The sequence below is a fragment of the Macaca mulatta genome, chromosome 20 (assembly GCF_049350105.2).
Source record: "Macaca mulatta isolate MMU2019108-1 chromosome 20, T2T-MMU8v2.0, whole genome shotgun sequence".
NCBI lineage: Eukaryota > Metazoa > Chordata > Mammalia > Primates > Cercopithecidae > Macaca > Macaca mulatta.
Window position 1 is genome coordinate 51,858,523 of NC_133425.1, and position 17,366 is coordinate 51,875,888.

The following is a 17,366-nucleotide window of genomic DNA, read 5'->3' on the forward strand; positions in this document are numbered from 1 at the left end:
GCATTTTTAAATGGATTGTTTAATGAATGTTGATCTATCCACCCTCCAGCTTCCACGTCTAGTCTATACCTCCCTTTCCAGCATTGGGAGCCCTTTGCTAGTTATTTCTATTTGACTGTGAGAGGTCTTCATCTGCAGATAAAGAAGTGGTAATGGCATCAGAGGTTGAACTTGTGGACTCTGGGGTCAGATAGTCCTGGGTCCAAGTCCCAGCTCCCTGGCTCACAGATGGGCAGGTACTTCTCCTGGCTCTCCTGAGCGTTGCTTTTCTGGTGTGTAATATGAGGATAATAAGTCACCTACCTCCTTGTGCTGCTGGGAAGATTAAATGAGATGATGATCTCAGGGGCCTAGCTCCTATCGAGTGCACACAAAGGCTGGGCTGTACCTGTTAGCACTCCTGTTGCTAAGGCACGCTAGCACCCCAGGCCCAGCCCATGTGAAACCACTCCGCACAAAGCAAGCCTCTTCTCCCTTCCATCTTTATATCGAAAGCACCACCTTTCTCCCAGTTATCCAAGCAGAGACCCTGGACTCCTCCTGCCCCTCCATGTCTCACTTCCTGTTGCAGAATGGTTCTTGAATCAGCCCTTCCTCTCTCTGCCCAGGCCACTGCCCTGGTGAGGCAGCCTTCCCTCTCCTTGGTGTTCGTATGGTGCTCCTCACCGAGGTGGTCTTCCTGCTTCTGCCTCCCAATCTTCCACGCTGCTTGCCGCCGACACCAATGTCAAAGGCTTCCTTTCTGAATCAGAAACCTGGCGCTCCTGGGTGGGTGTTTGGGGAGACCACAGGCAAGGCTCAGCTGTCACTGGTGTCTTCCTTGGTTATAAATAACAGGCTCTATTCTTAGCCAACCAGCAGTTAATTCTCCTCCCGTACCTTCCAGAGCCTCTATTAGGGACCTTTGGCTGTCCTTACTGGAGACAGGCCATTCCTTGGCCTTTGGCAGGACCCATTCCTTTGATACGTGATCAGAAAATTTAATTATAAAGCCAATTACTGATTTCCTGAGCTTTACAAGGGAGACAGGAAAGTTTGATTAAGTTTGAATTTGTGTTTGGCTGATTGCCAGCCAAAGCCGAATGGGCTTGTGGGAGATTTCTGTTGTTGCTGATTCTGTTCCTGTTTTGCGGCAGCGCTCTTGCGGTGGGGGCAGGCGCACTGGTGTTGTGTTGTGAGTTTTTTACCCCTCTTACTTGCTGAATGGCTATTCCTCTGTTGTGATGCATGAGATGTAAATCCCCCAAAGACCGGTTGCCAGAGCAACGGGCTGGAATTGAGCTCAGCTAAACAAAGTCCTTCAGCTTTGAAGGGAGAAGCGCTTGTTTCCCATGTGGAGTTGAGTTATAGTGGCCCTCAACAAGGCTGCATTCAAGGATGCCTGCATGAACAGGCATGCAGAGGGGGCCGCTGAGCCTGCTGGAGGATCTTCAGCGGCGTGTCTGGGCTCTAACTGCCTCTAGGACCTACCCAGGGGGACACACAGATGCTGAGGCTGAGGATCAAGGCTATTCAGGGTGCCTCTGCCCAGCTGGTCACCCTCACCCTAGAACCTGCAGGACTGGCCTTCAACCAGTGACAGCCTGCTGGGCTCCAGCTACAGCCCAGCACAGGTGGAGACTGAAAAGCGACCCTTTGTCTCTAGCCAAAGCACTTGCTTTTTCAGATACTTTATGGGAAACCAGAGCCCGTGATGGGACCCAGTTGGAGCTCCCGGTCAGAATCTGAGTCGGTTCTAGAGACCCAAGTTTCTTCCCTAGCAATAAAATGAGGGAATCCTAGTTCTCTGGAAGCTGTAGCCATCCCACAACTCTTCCTACAAGGTACACATTATTCAGGAGTGATGGTGGGGTCCCACTTCAAAGCATCTCCCTCATGCCTAAAATCTCCCAGTTAGAGCCCTTTGGGTGTTAAAGGTTTTTAGGTCTCTAAGAATCCTGGTTAAAGTACTAATACCCCTGGAAGGAGAAGCATCTACCAGTAGGGATTAGCCATCAGCTAACTGAGAAAACTGCCATTTGGGAGTAGGACACGGGATTCCCTGTACCTAGGGTAGGGTCAGATAAACTCCACCTGCCTCCCAGCTTGCTTGAGGCCAGATCCAAATGTGACGTCTTGCACCAGAAACATTCATATCTCTAACATTCATATCTGGTGTGATGTACCAGAGCTCACCAAGCACTCATGCCCTGCCCTGTACCCTCATCCGCGTAGCAAGCTCATGAGCCGGCACTGCCTTGACCCCCAGTTGCAGACAAGGAAGCCAAGGCTCAGAGAGGCCAACCACCTTGCCCAGCATCACACAGCTGGGGAGTACAGAATTTGGACTCAGACCTGGGATTTCTAAATCCAAACCCAAGCCTGTTTCCTGTGCGCACAGTCACCACCCAGTGGATGCCATGGACACTGCGCGCCTGTTTTGTCTAACTGGGGTGTGTGTGTGTGTGTGTGTGTGTGTGTGTGTGTGTGTGTGTGTGTGTGTGTGTGTGTGTTTAAAAGGTGGGGATTTTTTGTTAAGTTTGAATTTCTGTTCTTTTCTTTTTTAAATGAAACTGTTACAGCTTCCTGGTGGCGTTGTAATTAGGAAATTCTGGGTTAGTCAGCTAGGCAGAATTGAAAAATAACCAGGTGGTGCTGGATGGAGTACTTTTTACCCTCCTTAGAAATTCAGGTTTTGTCAAACTGGGGAGGAGGGAGTTGTGAAGATGGAAAAATGTGTGCAGCTGGGCTGGGTCAGGGAGTGTGTATTCTCTTCTTTATGTAGAACTAGGCGATTAAAAAAATAGTTATCAGGTGGGAGTGCTGGCTCACGCCCATAATACCAGCACTCTGGAAGGCAAAGGTGGGCGGATCACTTGAGCCCAGGAGTTTGAGATCAGCCTGGGAAACACAGCAAGACCCTGTCTCTACAAAATAAAAATAAAAAAATGATCCAGCCATGGTGGTGCATGCCTGTGGTCCCAGCTACTTGGAAGACTGAGGTGGGAGGATCACTTGAGCCCAGGAGGTAGAGGCTACTGTAAGCCATGTTCACACCACTGCACTCCAGCCTGGGCAACAGGGCAAGACCCTGTCTCAAAAAATAAAATAGTTATCTTTGTGTAGGATGATCTTCTGCACGTGCAGATATGAGGCAGCCTATGAAAGATGGTGAGGAAACAGGTGAAGAGGAACCCTGGCTGGCGCCCAGGCTTTGGCAGGAAGAGGATGCGAGCCCCAGATGTGGGTTAAGGGCTCTCAAACCAGGTGCATGCAGAGACTCCATTGTCACGTCCCTTCCAGCTTGCACGTACTGATCAGCGACAGTGATGATGACAAGGGCAGTAACAACTGCCCCCATACGTGGGGCATATATGCCAGGCTCCGAGACACTCCGTCATTTCTGTGTCACTCTGACAGTCTTCATTTTAATAGTAATATGCTTATTTTAATAAGAATCCAAAACATAGCCCATCTAGCTCATGACTGCCCAGATATTAGAATGGGGCCAAAGTAGGGGTTTAACTTTTTTTAAAAATGAGTCAATTAAATGAAACATACGAATATAAGGATGGGGTATCGTGGATTGGACAGAAATTGTGAAAACTAGACAGAAAGGTCTGAAGTTTGGGAAGGCTTGCCTCATCCATATGAGCAGGTAAAATGATTAACCTCATTTTACAGATCAGGAAACCGAGGCTCAGAAAGGTTGAGTAACTTGCCTACAGTCACACAGCTGATAGATGGCAGAGCCAGCACCAAAAGACCCAGGCTTGCCTAACTCCAAAGGCACGACTTGGGGCTGCTGTCCAGATCCACATTCCTACCTTCACTCTCCAGATGAAACCCTCAGTGCTGGGTTAGCTAGCCTTCCTGGGGCTGTCCAGCCCTGGAGAGAGAAGGCTTTCTCACTCCTTTCTGAAGCATGAACAGAGGCAGATCCCACTCTGGGGAGGTAGGGCCCTGGGGCCTGCTTCCTCCAATCTGCTGCGTCTAACTCTCTCAAATAAAAGCCTTTTCAGAAAGGGCCTGGCATGAGGCTGCATGTGACTGGCAGGGCTGTGACTGCCAAGGCTTCACTGTGCTTCCTCGCCCCTGCCCCAGTGCCTCCCAGCCCGCGGCAGCCCCCACCTTCCTTTCTTCCCTGGTCTCTCTTAGCTCTTCCTTCCTTCTTTTTTTGTCTCTGAATCATTTTTTCCAATTAGCTGTTGACTGTCTGTTAAATAATTCTCTGAATGATTTCTAAAAGCCTCCTGATCACTGAAACCTCAGAGTTGGAAACACATTTATATTTATGTGGAACTGAGCTTTTAGAACATTATTAAATTTGCATGGGGAGCTAGCAGAGTAGCCACTTCCCCACAATCCAGATCATGAGGAAGCAGCATCTTCAGCAGGATGGAAATAGTTCCACAAGCCGCTCTGCCTGGTTTATTACTCTACTGGGAGAAATCAGCACAGTCTACCTGGGGCTCCGGAGGCAGCATGGACCCAAACAATGTGAGCAAATGCTGTGGCTTAGAAACCACTCAGATGCCTGTGTTTCATAATCGGCCAGCTTCCTAACCTAGGATTCTGGGGCTGCGACCTCAGAAATGAAAGGCAGATTAGGGTGTGTGTGTGTGTGTGTGTGTGTGCGCGTGTGCACATGTGCATGCGAGTGTGTCTGTGTCTGTGTCCAAGTGTAGCTGGATGTGTATTTCCTGGGGGTGGCTTAGTGTGTGCATGACTACATGCCTTCTGTCTCTTAAGGAGAGAGGCTGTAGCTTTCGTCCCATCTCAAAAGGGCCACCTATAATCCTAAAACATTTGCACTAATGACCCACTATGTACCAGGCGTGTAAGCTGCTAGCTGAGGCCTCTGAGCAGGATAATTCTCATAGAATTTAGAGTTGAGAAAAGGGAAACAAACAGAAAAGGCTGTAGATAGTGGTCAGGCGGTACAGAGAATTTAAATAAATGGGTGGCTTCTCTCAGTCAGAGTGGTACCAGCTGGCCCCTGACTGCAGCTCACCATGGCCAACTGTGTGACATAGTAACAGTTAACCTCTGCTGACTGGTCACCATGCTCCAGGCACTGTCTTAAGTGGCTTGTATTCATTCCTTTAATCCACATAACACCCTGAGAAGTTGGGACTATTTAAACAGATTAGAATGCTAAGGTTTTGTGAGGTCACACAGAGAGCAAGTGACAGAGTCAAGACTGAATCTGGGGTTACTCACCTCCAAATGCTTTCCTGGGTAAAATACTGGCCTCTCCAGACTTAGTTTTCTCATCTTTAAAATGAGTGAATTCCTATTTGGCGTATCCCTGACAAAAAAATAATTATGTTTTTAAAAATATAAACTTTTACACAAATCGATCTGAAAATCAGCGTCCTGCTCCCACTTGGCTCTGGTGCCCTTGATGGAGCTGAAGTCTGTCTGGGGTGGTTCCTGAGTTTTCTTAGATTCCTTCAGGACTGCCAGTTGAACCACCAATGTGTGGAGTTTTATTTAAGCCTCATTTTAAAAATCAGACCATTTGATTTGTCTCCCACTAACTTGTCAAAGTTCCAGCAAGCAGGTTTTAGTTCCAGAAGCCAGGTGCTTGCCACTGCCAGGCCCCTGAGGTGGGCGTTCTCACCAGCCCATTCCCTGCTGAGCCGCCATAGGCCCATCTCCCAGCCCAGGGCAAGGCCACGTTTCCTCAGACCCCTGAGAGCTCCAAAGTCAACCTGTGTGGCCGGGGTGAATACAGGCAAGCTGATGTGGACAGTGGATACCGGTGAACAACAAAAATAACAGATAGCCATGGCAGTCAAGTAAACAGAGTTGGGCTTATGCTGACAATACAATCGATGGGGTGGGTTTGACCTTTTTTCTGTTTCAAGCCCCACCAAGAATACTAGTGGACCATGTAACATCCCTCAGTCAAAACATGGGCGTGACTTGGATTTGCTTTTGAGGGTCAAAGAGAAGCCTTACAGAAGGGGTGTGGGGGAGCCAGAAGCACAGACTCTGGGGGTCAGAAAGATCTAGACTCAAACCCCAGCTCTGTGCCCCGGACTTCCTTTTGCCTCTGCCTTGCTCTCAGTGATTTCTTCAGGGCATGAAGGGGCTGCAGGAAGGGCTTTCTCTGTTCGCCCTCTAAGCACTTACCACAGAAGCTTGGCATTTTCCCATTATTTTTATGTATATGTGCATGTGTGTGGAGGGAGATTAGGTTTTTTAAATTTTTTCGTTGCATTCTTTTGTTTTGTTTTGGTGAGTTCTTCATCAAAACCCTGACTTGTGCTTGTTTTATTGTGCTTCTCTTCCCAGTGGAACACAGCTAAATCATTCTGCCCCACGGAGTGGCTCAGTCAGAGTGCCAGATGTGGGTGATTAATAAGCTGTAGTTGCCATCATGTTGAATTGTTACTATTGTCACTCAGTGTGCTGAGCACCTGACTGCCCTAACTCATTTAGAATTCAGCCATCTGTGAGGTGCACACTGTCACCATCCCCAATTTACAGATGAAAATACTGAGACCCTCATTAGGGTCTCAGTATTTGGCCTGCTCCCAAATGACTGCTCGAAGCGTTACTCCCTTGATATGGAGGTGTGGGCAGAACATCCTGGGGCTCTGAACGCCCCCGCCCAAGGGTCCTGCCTGTGGGTCATCCAGCAGCAGCACCTCTGTCCAGTCTCACACTGATGTGAACAGTCTTCTCTGATCTGCAGCTCACAATCTACTTCCAGCCCCACTGTCACCCTCTCCCCACTTGTGTGCCATGTTCAGTTCTCAGGGACCCCAGAACCAGCCCAAGCAGACTAAGGTTCCCTGGGTTCTAGAATCTTGATAGCTCAAACCACTGGCTTCTCCCTGAAGGGTTTCGACACACCCCCCCACCCACTTCCTCCCTAGCCTTTGCTTCCCAGCCAGCCCTACCTCCTTCCCAGGATCTACCAGCTAAGCCACCAGTGACCCTGGAACAGTGAGCTAGCCCCTCCTCTCTGTACCTCAGTTTCCCAGCTTGTGTGATGAGGGAGCATAGACAGCAGCAGTTCTATGGGCCCCTCCAGCTCAGACATTCTCCAGATCCCCATCATCTCTCATCTGACAACTGCAGTGGCCTCCTTGGAGTGCTCCCCGGGGGCCACTCTTCCGAGCCCCCAGCCCCATCTGGCTATACACAGCAGCCAGCATGAGCTTTTGAAACAATATTATTTCACTCCCTGCCTTTAAAACCCTCCGTGACTTCCTACCACACATAGAATACAAGCCAAACTCCTTCCCATGGCCAACAGTACCCTACATGACTGGGGGTCACGCCCGGGCTGCCCCTCCTCAGAAGGTGCTTTGAACACAGCCAGCCTGCCAGCCCCTGGCTGCTAGGAGCTGCTGCTGTGTTGCTGATACCATCACTGTATGTACTGATTTCTCACCCAACTGGTGCCTTAACTTCATATTTAAGGCTTGCCCTGACATTTCCCTTTTCTTACATGTTCCAAATTATTAAAAACAGCTGCTTTATAATTAATTGAACGAATCACAGAAAAACACTTTTTTTTCTGTCTATAAATAATTCCACCTAAACTCTTCTGGGAGGACAAAATGCTATGACAAGGAACCAGCACACACCTGGCACCTGCTGTCTCCTCCCCAGCCTGGACTTGAATTCATCTGAGCCATCTCTGGTTCCCTCCCCGGCCTAAAATGGGACCTCCACGCTCAGCCGACGTGGGTTCGGTGGAGAAGGGTCGCAGGAGTCCTGAGCAGCTTTTGACTGCTCGTTCTGCCTGCCTGTGGACTGCTTCCCATGATTTCACCACTGCCTTTTGTATGCCGAGCTCTGTGCCCCGTCCCATGCTGGGGTGGGGTGTGCCAGGGGAAGATATCACTCCTGCCCCAGAGGAATCAGTCTTGTTTTCCAGATGGACACTTGGAGACCCAGGCAACCAAGTGGTGTGATGTAGAGCTCAGGGTGGGGTCACAGGAGAGCCTCGTGCAAGGGGCTCTGCTGAGGCCAGCATTTTCTGTGTGGACAGACTCTGACATGGGAGAGGCTGGGAAGTACCAGAGCATGAGTTGGCATCTTGGGTGCGCAGTGACTTCACCCTCTGGAGCAGTAGGAACCCCTCGTGACTGTCAGAGTTTGCGGACTTGCACGCTTGACAAAGCATTACAAAGCGTGATGGCTGACAGCGACCTCAGAGATGATCACATCTAAAGGGTGACATGGATGTGTCTTGTGTGCTTGCTATCGTTGACCCCCAGCTCTTGTCCCCGGCAGTCACTGTGTTTCAGTCATGGCACTGAATCTGCCCTCAGAGTTCTCTCGGGATAGCCATTGCCCCAGGCAGCCACTACCAGTTGGTTGCAGTCAGCCCTTAAGTTGAAGCCAGTTTCCCACCTCTGATCTATCCAATGCGACACTCTCATTTTATAGACACTGGCAAGGGAAAGGGCACTGAAAAGCCACAGCAGAACGCCTATCTTGCACCCCAAGTTTTCTAACCTACTACTTCATTCCTTTTTAGATCTTTCCCTACCAAGCTCTACCAAGTTCATTCACTCGGCAAATGTTTACTGAGCACCTACTGTGTGCCCAGCTTGTTGGTACATCCTGGATACAAGAGGGCGCCTGGCATTAGGAGCCCAGCATTCAGTGGAGAGACCTGTAAACACAGAACACAGAGGCTGGTGGGAGCCACACTCACTGCCACCCTCACGGGGGAGAGCAGAGACCCTGCCGCCCCAGACTTCAGGGAGCTCCCTGCGTCTGCTTTTCCTGATTCTCAGGGCTTTGCCCATGGTACTGAGGGCCTGTGTTCTCTTTAATCCTTCCTGCCATCCCAGGCAGGCAGATTGCAGGTCCCTCTTCAAGCTGGTGCTCTTGAAATATTGCAGGTCCAGGAAGATGCTGTTAATGAAACTTGTTTCTTTATTGTTCAAAATAAGGGATATATTAGATGTGCTGGACTTAACATAACACTTTAACGTTGCTGGGAGCTGACTTTCATGGCCATTGTTCCTAACAAGAGAAGACTGGTGCCTCACAGCCCCTGAAAGGACAAGGGCCCATAATTACACAATTAGGCTGAAACATCAGTTTACAACTTTTTTTTTTTTTAATGTAGGCAAACTTCACTTTTCTGCCTAGTTCATGTTTTTTCTTCAGTTTTCATTCACAACTTTCCAAACCAGATAACTTCTTAGGAGGAATATTAGAGGGTTTGAAATTTACATAATAAACAAATGCCTCCACCCCAGAAGACAGCCCTGTACCATCCATGACTGAGTTTCAGAGTTTCACTGACCACCCACCTTGGCTGGCTGAGAGCTGGTGGCCTGGCCCATGCCTCCACATGCAGTCTGCACAGGTGGGGTTGTGTTGATACTCAGCTGAATAGGTGGGTGACAAGGAAGGACACTGTCCACCTCCACTGGAGCGCATCAGCACTCATTTCTCCAGTTGCTCTGGAAGCATCCACGACAGGTAGGGTTAGCCAGCACCTTATGCTGCTCCCCCTGTGACACTGCAGCTACCCTCATGGCTAGTATGCCCCACAGCCAGGCTCTCCTGGGTCTCCTGTTGAGGTGAGCAGAGACCTTGAGAACAGGCTCTCGGCCATTTCTCCTATTTCCTGACCCCACCTTCAGCTCACCCCGCCAGACCTTACCAGGACAAGGAGATGGTACCTGGTGCCCATCTCAACGTATAGCCTAGAGTCCATTTATTCCACGAGCAGCATCTTGTAACTGAACACAATAGTCAGTGAAGCAGATGTGGGCCCTGTCCTCACAGAGCTTACAATTCCCCTAGGCAGAGAAACAGTCATCAAGGAAACAAACCTGTCTAATTGCAATAAGTGCTGTTAAAGAAAATCATGTTAGGATGAGAAAAACTTGCTTTAGATTGGGAGGTGGGGGTGGTCAGGGAAAGCCTTATCTTGGGGGTTAAAGTGAGACTGGAAAAATAAGGAGCCAATCTGGCAAAGACTCGAGTGCAGGAGGAGCCAGTGCCGAGGCCCTCTAGTGGAGAAGAGGCTGGTGTGTGTGCAAAGCCTGGAAAGGGATGGGTGGAGGGCGGGGGTCAGGCTCAGGGGAGGAAGGACCTTGACCCCACATAGACTTGTAGATAGAGTTTGGAATGATGGAGAGAGAACCCTAATTCCCAGCCCCAGGCAGAACTCCACCGTGGGGGCTGTATTCATTTCCCAGGGCCGACATAACAAAGCATAATCACAGTTCTGAAGGCTGGGAGTCTGAGATCAGGGTGCTGGCAGGGTTGGTTTCTTCTGAGGCCTCTGCTCCTTGGCTTGTAGATGGCCGTTTTCTCCCCCTGTCTTCACATGGCCTTCCCTCTCTGTAGTCTGTGTCTCAATCTCTATAAGGACTCCAGTCCTATTGGATTAGAGCTCATCTAATCATTTTAGCAGAATTACCTTTTTAAAGACCCTGTCTCTAAATACGGTCACATTCTGAGGTCCTGGGGGTTAGAACTTCAACCCATGAGTTTTGGGGGAACACAGTTCAGCTCCTAACAGGGAGCTTCCCTGCCGTCCTCTGAGATGGAGCTTGTGCATCAGCAGATTTTGAATGCTGCAGCAGGCTGAGGAGCCCAGTCCCACTGCTTGCTCCATGTTCCCTCTTTGTTGAAAGGAATGATTGACAGGTGTTGATGGGCGTCGAAGACAAAAGGGCACCAAGCAGACTTTCTTACTGAAGGTTAGTCAGAAGCCTTCCTCGCGTGAGTTAGTGGTGTTAATGCAGGGTCCTAGAATGACCTGGAATCTTCAGCAGCCCACACTCTCGGAAATCCCCTTCATCGTTGCGGCAGAATCTGCAGAGTTTAGGCAGGGAAGTGAGTTCACTGGCCAGGACACAGGAGAGCTGGCCACATTGACCCTGCCCCTTCAGGGTTTCCTCCCAACCCGTAGCAGAACCCCTTGCCAGAGAGAGGCCCAGAAAGGGTAGTGCTGAATTTAGTGGGGTGGACTTACGACCAGCCGTCACCAAGACCCCTGAGATCAGTGTTTCTTCAGCCTCCAGGGCTAACCTGCTGAGGGCCAAGGTGCCTGCATACCCACAGACCAGCCTCCAGTCACTGCCTCCACCTTATGTTAAAGATCAAAATAACTACAAGACGGGAAATGTCCTAGAGAAACTACCTTGAAATTCAGAAAACATGAAGCCAGGCTTCATCTAATTAAGATGACATTTTAAAAAGGGGGGAGTGGGGGGAGGCTTGGGTGGCATTTTAAATTGCAAGCTGATTGTGCAGCCTCTCTAATTTTGGTTCTGAGCAAAGATTCCAATTGGACCAGAAAACAGGACTTCAAAGGCACTGCCTACTGCTGGCCAAGCAAAGGGAGTGAAAAGGGCAGCGTGGGGCCTCGGGCACAATGTGGCCGGGAACTCTGGGCAAAGGCTGGGGGCCGCGGGGGGCTGCAGTCCTTGGGAGCCTGCTGTGCCTCTGAGGAGATCAGTGGAGCCGCGCCTGGGAGGAGAGCTAATTGAGGTAGCGACTTCTCCTTGGAGAGTGTACTTTGGTCCACCCCGGCCCATCTTGGGGGCAGTCACTGGGCAGAATTCTGGCCTGGTGGTCCCAGGCGTGCCCCCACCCAAGTCTCCCCCTGGAGCTACAGAAACAGGCCTGGTTCTTATGTAAAGCGCCCAGTGCCCTCCAGGAGGTGGCTGCTCCCTTCCCGGGACTTCTTCCTGCCAGCCTCCAAGATTCACCAGGAGGAGAAGGCCAGCTCCCTCCTTCCCAAAATCCCGGGAGGGGCAGCCCCAGTCCCTTTCAGCTTGGAGGGCAGTGGATGGGCCTCCGTGTTGGTAGGGAGATACGGTGGCCAGCTGGCCTGGGAGATGAAGCATCGGCCCCCAGAGGCTCCTGCATGTCTCTCCTTTTTGTGCACCATGGCTTGTCTCACAAAGCCAGCTTCACTCAGCAGATTTTGTAGTTATTGTTATTATTACTCATTCTACTGACATGGATCTGGGCACATGCACACACCCCACGATTTAAGTGCTCCACAGTCAGAGAGCCCATTCCCCAGACCCTGGGTTCTCACAGGAGCCCTGGGAAGAGAGCATGGCAGGGAGAACACCATTTACAGTCGAGGAAACTGAGTCACAGGGAGTCACATAACTAGCCCAGATCCTCTGAGGCCACACCCTGGCACTTCCCACAAGTGTGGTGACCTTGCTGGAGTCACTGCTTCCCACTTGACATTTCCTGGTGGAGCCACCGTGGTGTGTCTTCCATTCCCTCAGGCCACTGTCTCACTCTCTCTCAGCAGAGGTCTTTCCTCAGCTCCTCCATAGGAAGGATGGTGAGATGAGCGTGAGCTAACAGATGGGAGGAGTTGAAGGAGCTGGTGGGCAAGGGACCTTGGTTCTTCCATGGTGGCCAGTGGGGAGCACGCAGGGTTCCACTGTGGCACTATTGAAAGACTCAGTGGTGGACGAGAGGGAGATTAGGAGGCCAGTCTGGAGCCGCTGCCCTCATCCATGCAGGGAGGCAGGGGTGTCCTTGCAGGGTAAGGAGAAGGGACAGATTCACACCTTCATGAGGGTAAATGACCTTGGGAATCAGCCAGCTACAGGAAAGGAGGAAGAGAAGAGTGGAGCCAACTTTGGGGTCCCCAGCCTGCGTCATGGGAAGCACAGAAATGCCATTGGAATAGAGACTGTGTGTCCCCAAAGAGTGGTGTGGGCTTTCCTGGGGCACACAAATGACCTGGCAGTTTATACAGACCAACATCTTTCGTTTTAATAGTTTTATTATTTTAGTGTATATTAGAAAAATTAGCACACAAACCTCTGGTTTTGTGGATATTGTGGCCTAGGATAAGCTGGCTTTTTTTTTTTTTTTTAATGAGTCCAATTTAATAACATTTTTAAAAATATTGAGTCAGCCGTGGTGGTGACGTGCTGATAGGGCAGAAAGCTGGAGAATGAGGCAGGAAGGAATGTGATGCTGGAGCCTTGGATGGGAAACCAGGAGGGGAGTCCTACTGGGGACACATTGAGTTGAGTCTGAAAGGCCACTAACCCAGAGATTAGGTAAGGGTTATCCAGTTGTCCTCTGCACAGAGGAAAATCAGGCAGGATCTGGCTCAGGGAGAAGGTGACTCGGGAAAGCAAGAAGGGGTTTGAGGACTGAGCCCTTGGGAACATTGGCACCTAAATGTTGGGTGGCGGAAGGGGACCACAGTGGAGACAGAGGAGGGCTCACAGCGGACTGAGGTGAACCGGCACCCACGAGGCTGGGCGCCCAGAGAAGAGGAGAAGTGGGCGTGACGGAGTGGAGAGGGAAGCAGCAAGACAAAAGGAGGAGGAGGGGGAGGACAGTGGTTTGAGGGGGACGCTGGCTCAGAGGACGGGTTAGGATGGAGGGGCCAGAGACCCCCAACCCCACCTTTTCATCAGGTCAAGTCTTAACTTGGGGTGAAGGGTACAGAATTTCCTTCTGGGGGTTTCCCTGAAGTTCATGTGGCTGGATGGGGCATTAGAGGCTTGGGAAGAAGCAGTCCTGGACTTGGTTTCTATGGCTCTCTGCAGGCTCTCTCCCAGGCACGGGAGACAGCCCCCTTCCCACCTGCCTCACTGAAGCTCAAGTGCTCTTCTAGCTGCTGTAGGGACAGGCAGGCAAGGCGGGGTCCCTCTTGCTGCTTCTCAGCTCCCTTCTACGAGGACAGTGGCCACTAGGAGACCAGAAGTTACCATGACAACAAAGCTCCTTCACAGAACAGAGCCCCTGGGCCCCCTGCAACTATGTCCGGGATATTTGAGGTGATCTTCTTCTGTCAAAAAGCATGAGGCCCCAAGCTGGCTTTTAGAGATGGGGAGAGATGGTAGGAGGAGGTAGGGACAGATTCATGTTGTCAGCTCTCCCACCCAGCCAAGGAACGCGTGGATGCCCTTCCCTTCCCATAGGATGCCACACATTCTTTGGGGAGTCCACCAGTGAGCTCATTCCACCTTGAAACCAAGACCAAGGAACCAAGGGTGGGGACAAGGACAGAGAAGGGAGCAGGAGGTCTGTGGGCTTGGAAGCTTGGACTCAGTGGCATGACTAGATCACTGCTGCCTGCCTGCAAGCACTGTACATTCCCAGCCAATCAGGGTTGTCCTCAGGCCTCACAGGACCGGAAACCAAGGCCCTTCTGCTAGGAGAAGAGGCAGGTGAAGTGCGCTGCTTCCAGTCCCACCGCCCAGGGGCCAGACCCGGACCCTCTGCTCCTGCGCGTGCCGCTCTGCTCCCTGAGAGCTGAAGAATGTGCAGCTGTGCCTGCTGTGCTGGGTGCTGGGGCATTGCTCCCCAGAGTGGGGAAAGGACGTCAGTTTTAGCTGGCATGATGGATTAACATGTTGATTTTTATCTCTATATTTGTGAATTCATTTTCATGGGTATTAGAAAAAGATAAAAGCTAGCATATTAAATACATCCTTTCCCAGACATTGTCGGTACTAAATTTCCTTTTGCTTGAAATGAATTTCAGTAGAAAAAGTCTGAAGAAAAATATTAGGTCAGATGCAGTGGCTCATACCTATAATCCCAGTGCTTTGGGAGGCCAAGGCAGGAAGATCACTTGAGGCCAAGAAGACCAGCGTGGGCAACACAGTGAGACCCCATTTCTAAAAAAAAAAAGAAAAAAGAAAAAAAATCAGCAGGACGTTGTGTGCTCCCGTAGTCCTAGGTAGTCACAGGAGGCTGAGACAGGAGGATTGCTTGAGCCTGGGGGGTTCAAGGTTGCAGTGAGCTATGATCTTGCCACTGCACTGCAACTTGAATAACAGAGCAAGACCCCATCTTTATAAAGAAAGGAAAGGAAAGGAAGAAGGAAGGAAGGAAGGAAGGAGAGAAAAAGAGAGAGAAAGAGAAAGAAAGAAGAAGGAAAGAAGGAAAGAAAAGAGAAAGAAAAAAAATATTAAGTAAATTAAAGTACAGGTCATATACAAACACAGCAAAAATTTAATGATCATTTATTGAGCACCTATTATGTGCCTGCAGTGTTCTGTGGATACAGTGGTGAACAAAAATTATGTGAGTAACTGAGGCTTGAGAGATGCTGCTGTGGAACATGACTTTTACCCTTTTTAGGGCGAGTATTGGCACAGCACAGATCTCTGAGACTCCAGAAAACTCATCTATGCTCTTTCACCAGCTTACAGCCTTATTGAGAGGGCACTCTATTGCTCACTAAAGCATTAGAAGAGGGACCGTACTCAGTAATCCACAATGTAGGATAAACAGAGGTCAGATGTCAAATAGAGAACAAAAGCCAGGAGAGGAAGGACAATGGCAGAATGTGTTAGTAAGAGTGCCCCTAGCTGCTATAACAAATACACCCAAAATGTTTCATGGTTCAGATGCAATAGGTTATTTCTTGCTCATCTACTAGTCTGGGGCAGGTGTTCTTGGTGGGTGGGTGGCTCTCCTCCACACAGTGACTCATGGACCAACACCTTCCATCTTATGGCACTACCACCCCCTAGGATTTTGTCATAATCTGCGTACAGGAGACACACTCACATCTTAAGAGCCTTGACCCAGAAGTGGTATGCTTCACGTTCACATTTCATTGATTTCAACTTGGTTACATGGCAGGTTGTGGCCTACAGAAAAGTTCCCAACTAGCAGGCCATGAGAGGGCTGAGATCCAGTGCACCTTCCGTTTTCTAAGCCTTACAACCTGCAGAAAGGAACTCCTTTTTTCTAACTGTACTGGCTGGCTCTATCTACCCTGGCCAGGGTGCGGGGCTTGGGAGTGGAGATGGGGGAGAGAGGCATGGAAGAGGGTAAGAGGAGTGACAGGGATGAAGGAAAGCAAGAAATGCCTTGGAGGGGAGTGGAACCTGAGCCCAGGTGGCACTTGGTGGCCCTGTAGTTTCAGAGAGTGAGTGCCAACCTGAGCCGGTTCCCCCTGCCCCACTGGGTTAGGAGCTGCAGTGCTGACTTCTCACCGAGTGAGCCCTGTGCAGCTCTTCCCCAGCAGATGGCAGAGTTGACACCCTTCCCCACCTGGGCCTGAGCCCATACCTAGAGTCACCCAGTCTGTCAGGGAAGATGAGGATGGCAGGGCTAAGTAGAGGCCATGCACCCTGATCCCAACCTCAGAGAAAGCTGTTGGGGTGATGGTGCCTTGGCTGGAGCAGACCACCCACCTGGCCCAGCGCTGAACTGAGAACCTGAGGGACACATCCTCTCCCTCCTCCCTCCCTGCTAATATAGCCTGGCAGATGAATCCCAGAGGCTTGGCTCAGCCCCTGACCCCCTGTACCCCAGGAGCCAGGCTCTGGGAGTCAGAGAAGCTGGCATCCAGCCCTGGCTCCACGGCACTGTCCACCTCCTGCCCCACCCAGCACGGCCTGCTGGGACCTCCCTGCCTAGCCCAGCTGCTGCATGGCCATGGGCGCCACTCTGCCTCACCTGTGTTTTAGTTGACAGGAGTGTTTGTCACCCTTGTTTTTACACCTGTCGCCATCCCACCTGCCGCATGTAAACACTACCAGCATCAACACGGTAACGCCAGTTCCCCTGGGTGGGCACCAGCCCAGCCCTCTGGGAGCTGAGGAGAGCAGGTGATAGCAGCTGGAGAGGTCCCAGGGCCAGCCTTCCCTGACCCTGCCCTCGGGGAGACAGGGCTGCCAGGCTCTGGGCCAGCTCTGCCCCTGGCTTACTGATGGCCCCACCTCCTACTCCTGGGCCTCCATTTCCTCTCAGAAGACGAGGCCACTAAATCACAGGGAAGCAGGGCTGCACGGGGCTGGCGATGTGGGCTCCGGAGTCAGGCGGCTGGCATTCAATCCCAGCTCTACCACCTACTGGCTGAGGGACCGTCGGCAAGTCTCATAACCCATCCGATCTTCGGTTTGTCTGAGTATAAAATGGGGGAAATGATAATACTTGTGAACATCAAATGGAGTAAGGCTCCTGGTAGGTGCTCACTAGACACTGGCTGCTGTCATGATCTCTTGGGGTCCCTCCTTGACACCAGGCCCCTGAGTGCATGTGTGGTTGTGTGTCTGTCTACCTGAGCCCCAAGGCTCGCAGCAAACACTGAAGCGGCCACAGCCTGGGCTTGCTGTATCCCTCTGGACTGGCTGGCTCAGCCAGCCCTGACCCCTGAACCCAGAGGGCCCTCCTCAACCCCAACCCTGACAACCTTCCTGCCACCACTGACTTTCTGCAAAGACTCACAATTCTGGATTTCCTTCCTAAGGTGGTGGCTGTAGCCGAAAGCCTCACTCTCACCCATGAGAAGGTCTCCTGAGAATGAGCCACACCTCCACAGGTGGAGGCCTCGCCATCCAGCCCTGGGATATGCTGCATGGGATGGTCTGCCCAGGACCTTCCAAGTGGGACACATGCCACTGCTCTGTGAGATGAGATGGCTCAGTGGGACA

The 17,366-nt window shown here is 51.0% G+C and overlaps 1 protein-coding gene and 1 long non-coding RNA gene across 8 annotated transcripts in view; one reads left to right on the forward strand and one right to left on the reverse strand.

The window, feature by feature from the left end:
* Positions 1–17,366, forward strand: part of GNAO1 (G protein subunit alpha o1) — a 167,206-nt gene that overhangs the window by 104,651 nt on the left and 45,189 nt on the right. Inside the window, exons 4-5 of one of the 6 annotated variants that reach the window (XM_077983287.1) lie at positions 8,809–8,835; positions 10,205–10,211. The exons of 4 other annotated variants lie outside the window; for them this stretch is intronic. In XM_077983287.1, coding sequence (XP_077839413.1) covers positions 8,809–8,835; positions 10,205–10,211 — 34 coding nt within the window. The remainder of the gene's footprint in view (positions 1–8,808; positions 8,836–10,204; positions 10,212–17,366) is intronic. One more of the 6 variants, XM_077983286.1, reaches the window with a different exon arrangement.
* On the reverse strand, positions 4,941–14,623 carry LOC144338029 (uncharacterized). Of its 2 annotated transcripts, none has more exons than XR_013411758.1 (3): positions 11,573–14,623; positions 5,868–6,716; positions 4,941–4,982 (listed from the first exon to the last, which is right to left on the reverse strand). It is a non-coding gene; the product is annotated as an uncharacterized LOC144338029 (long non-coding RNA). The 2 variants fall into 2 exon arrangements; XR_013411759.1 differs by having other exon boundaries at positions 4,941–5,002; positions 5,884–6,716; positions 11,573–14,621.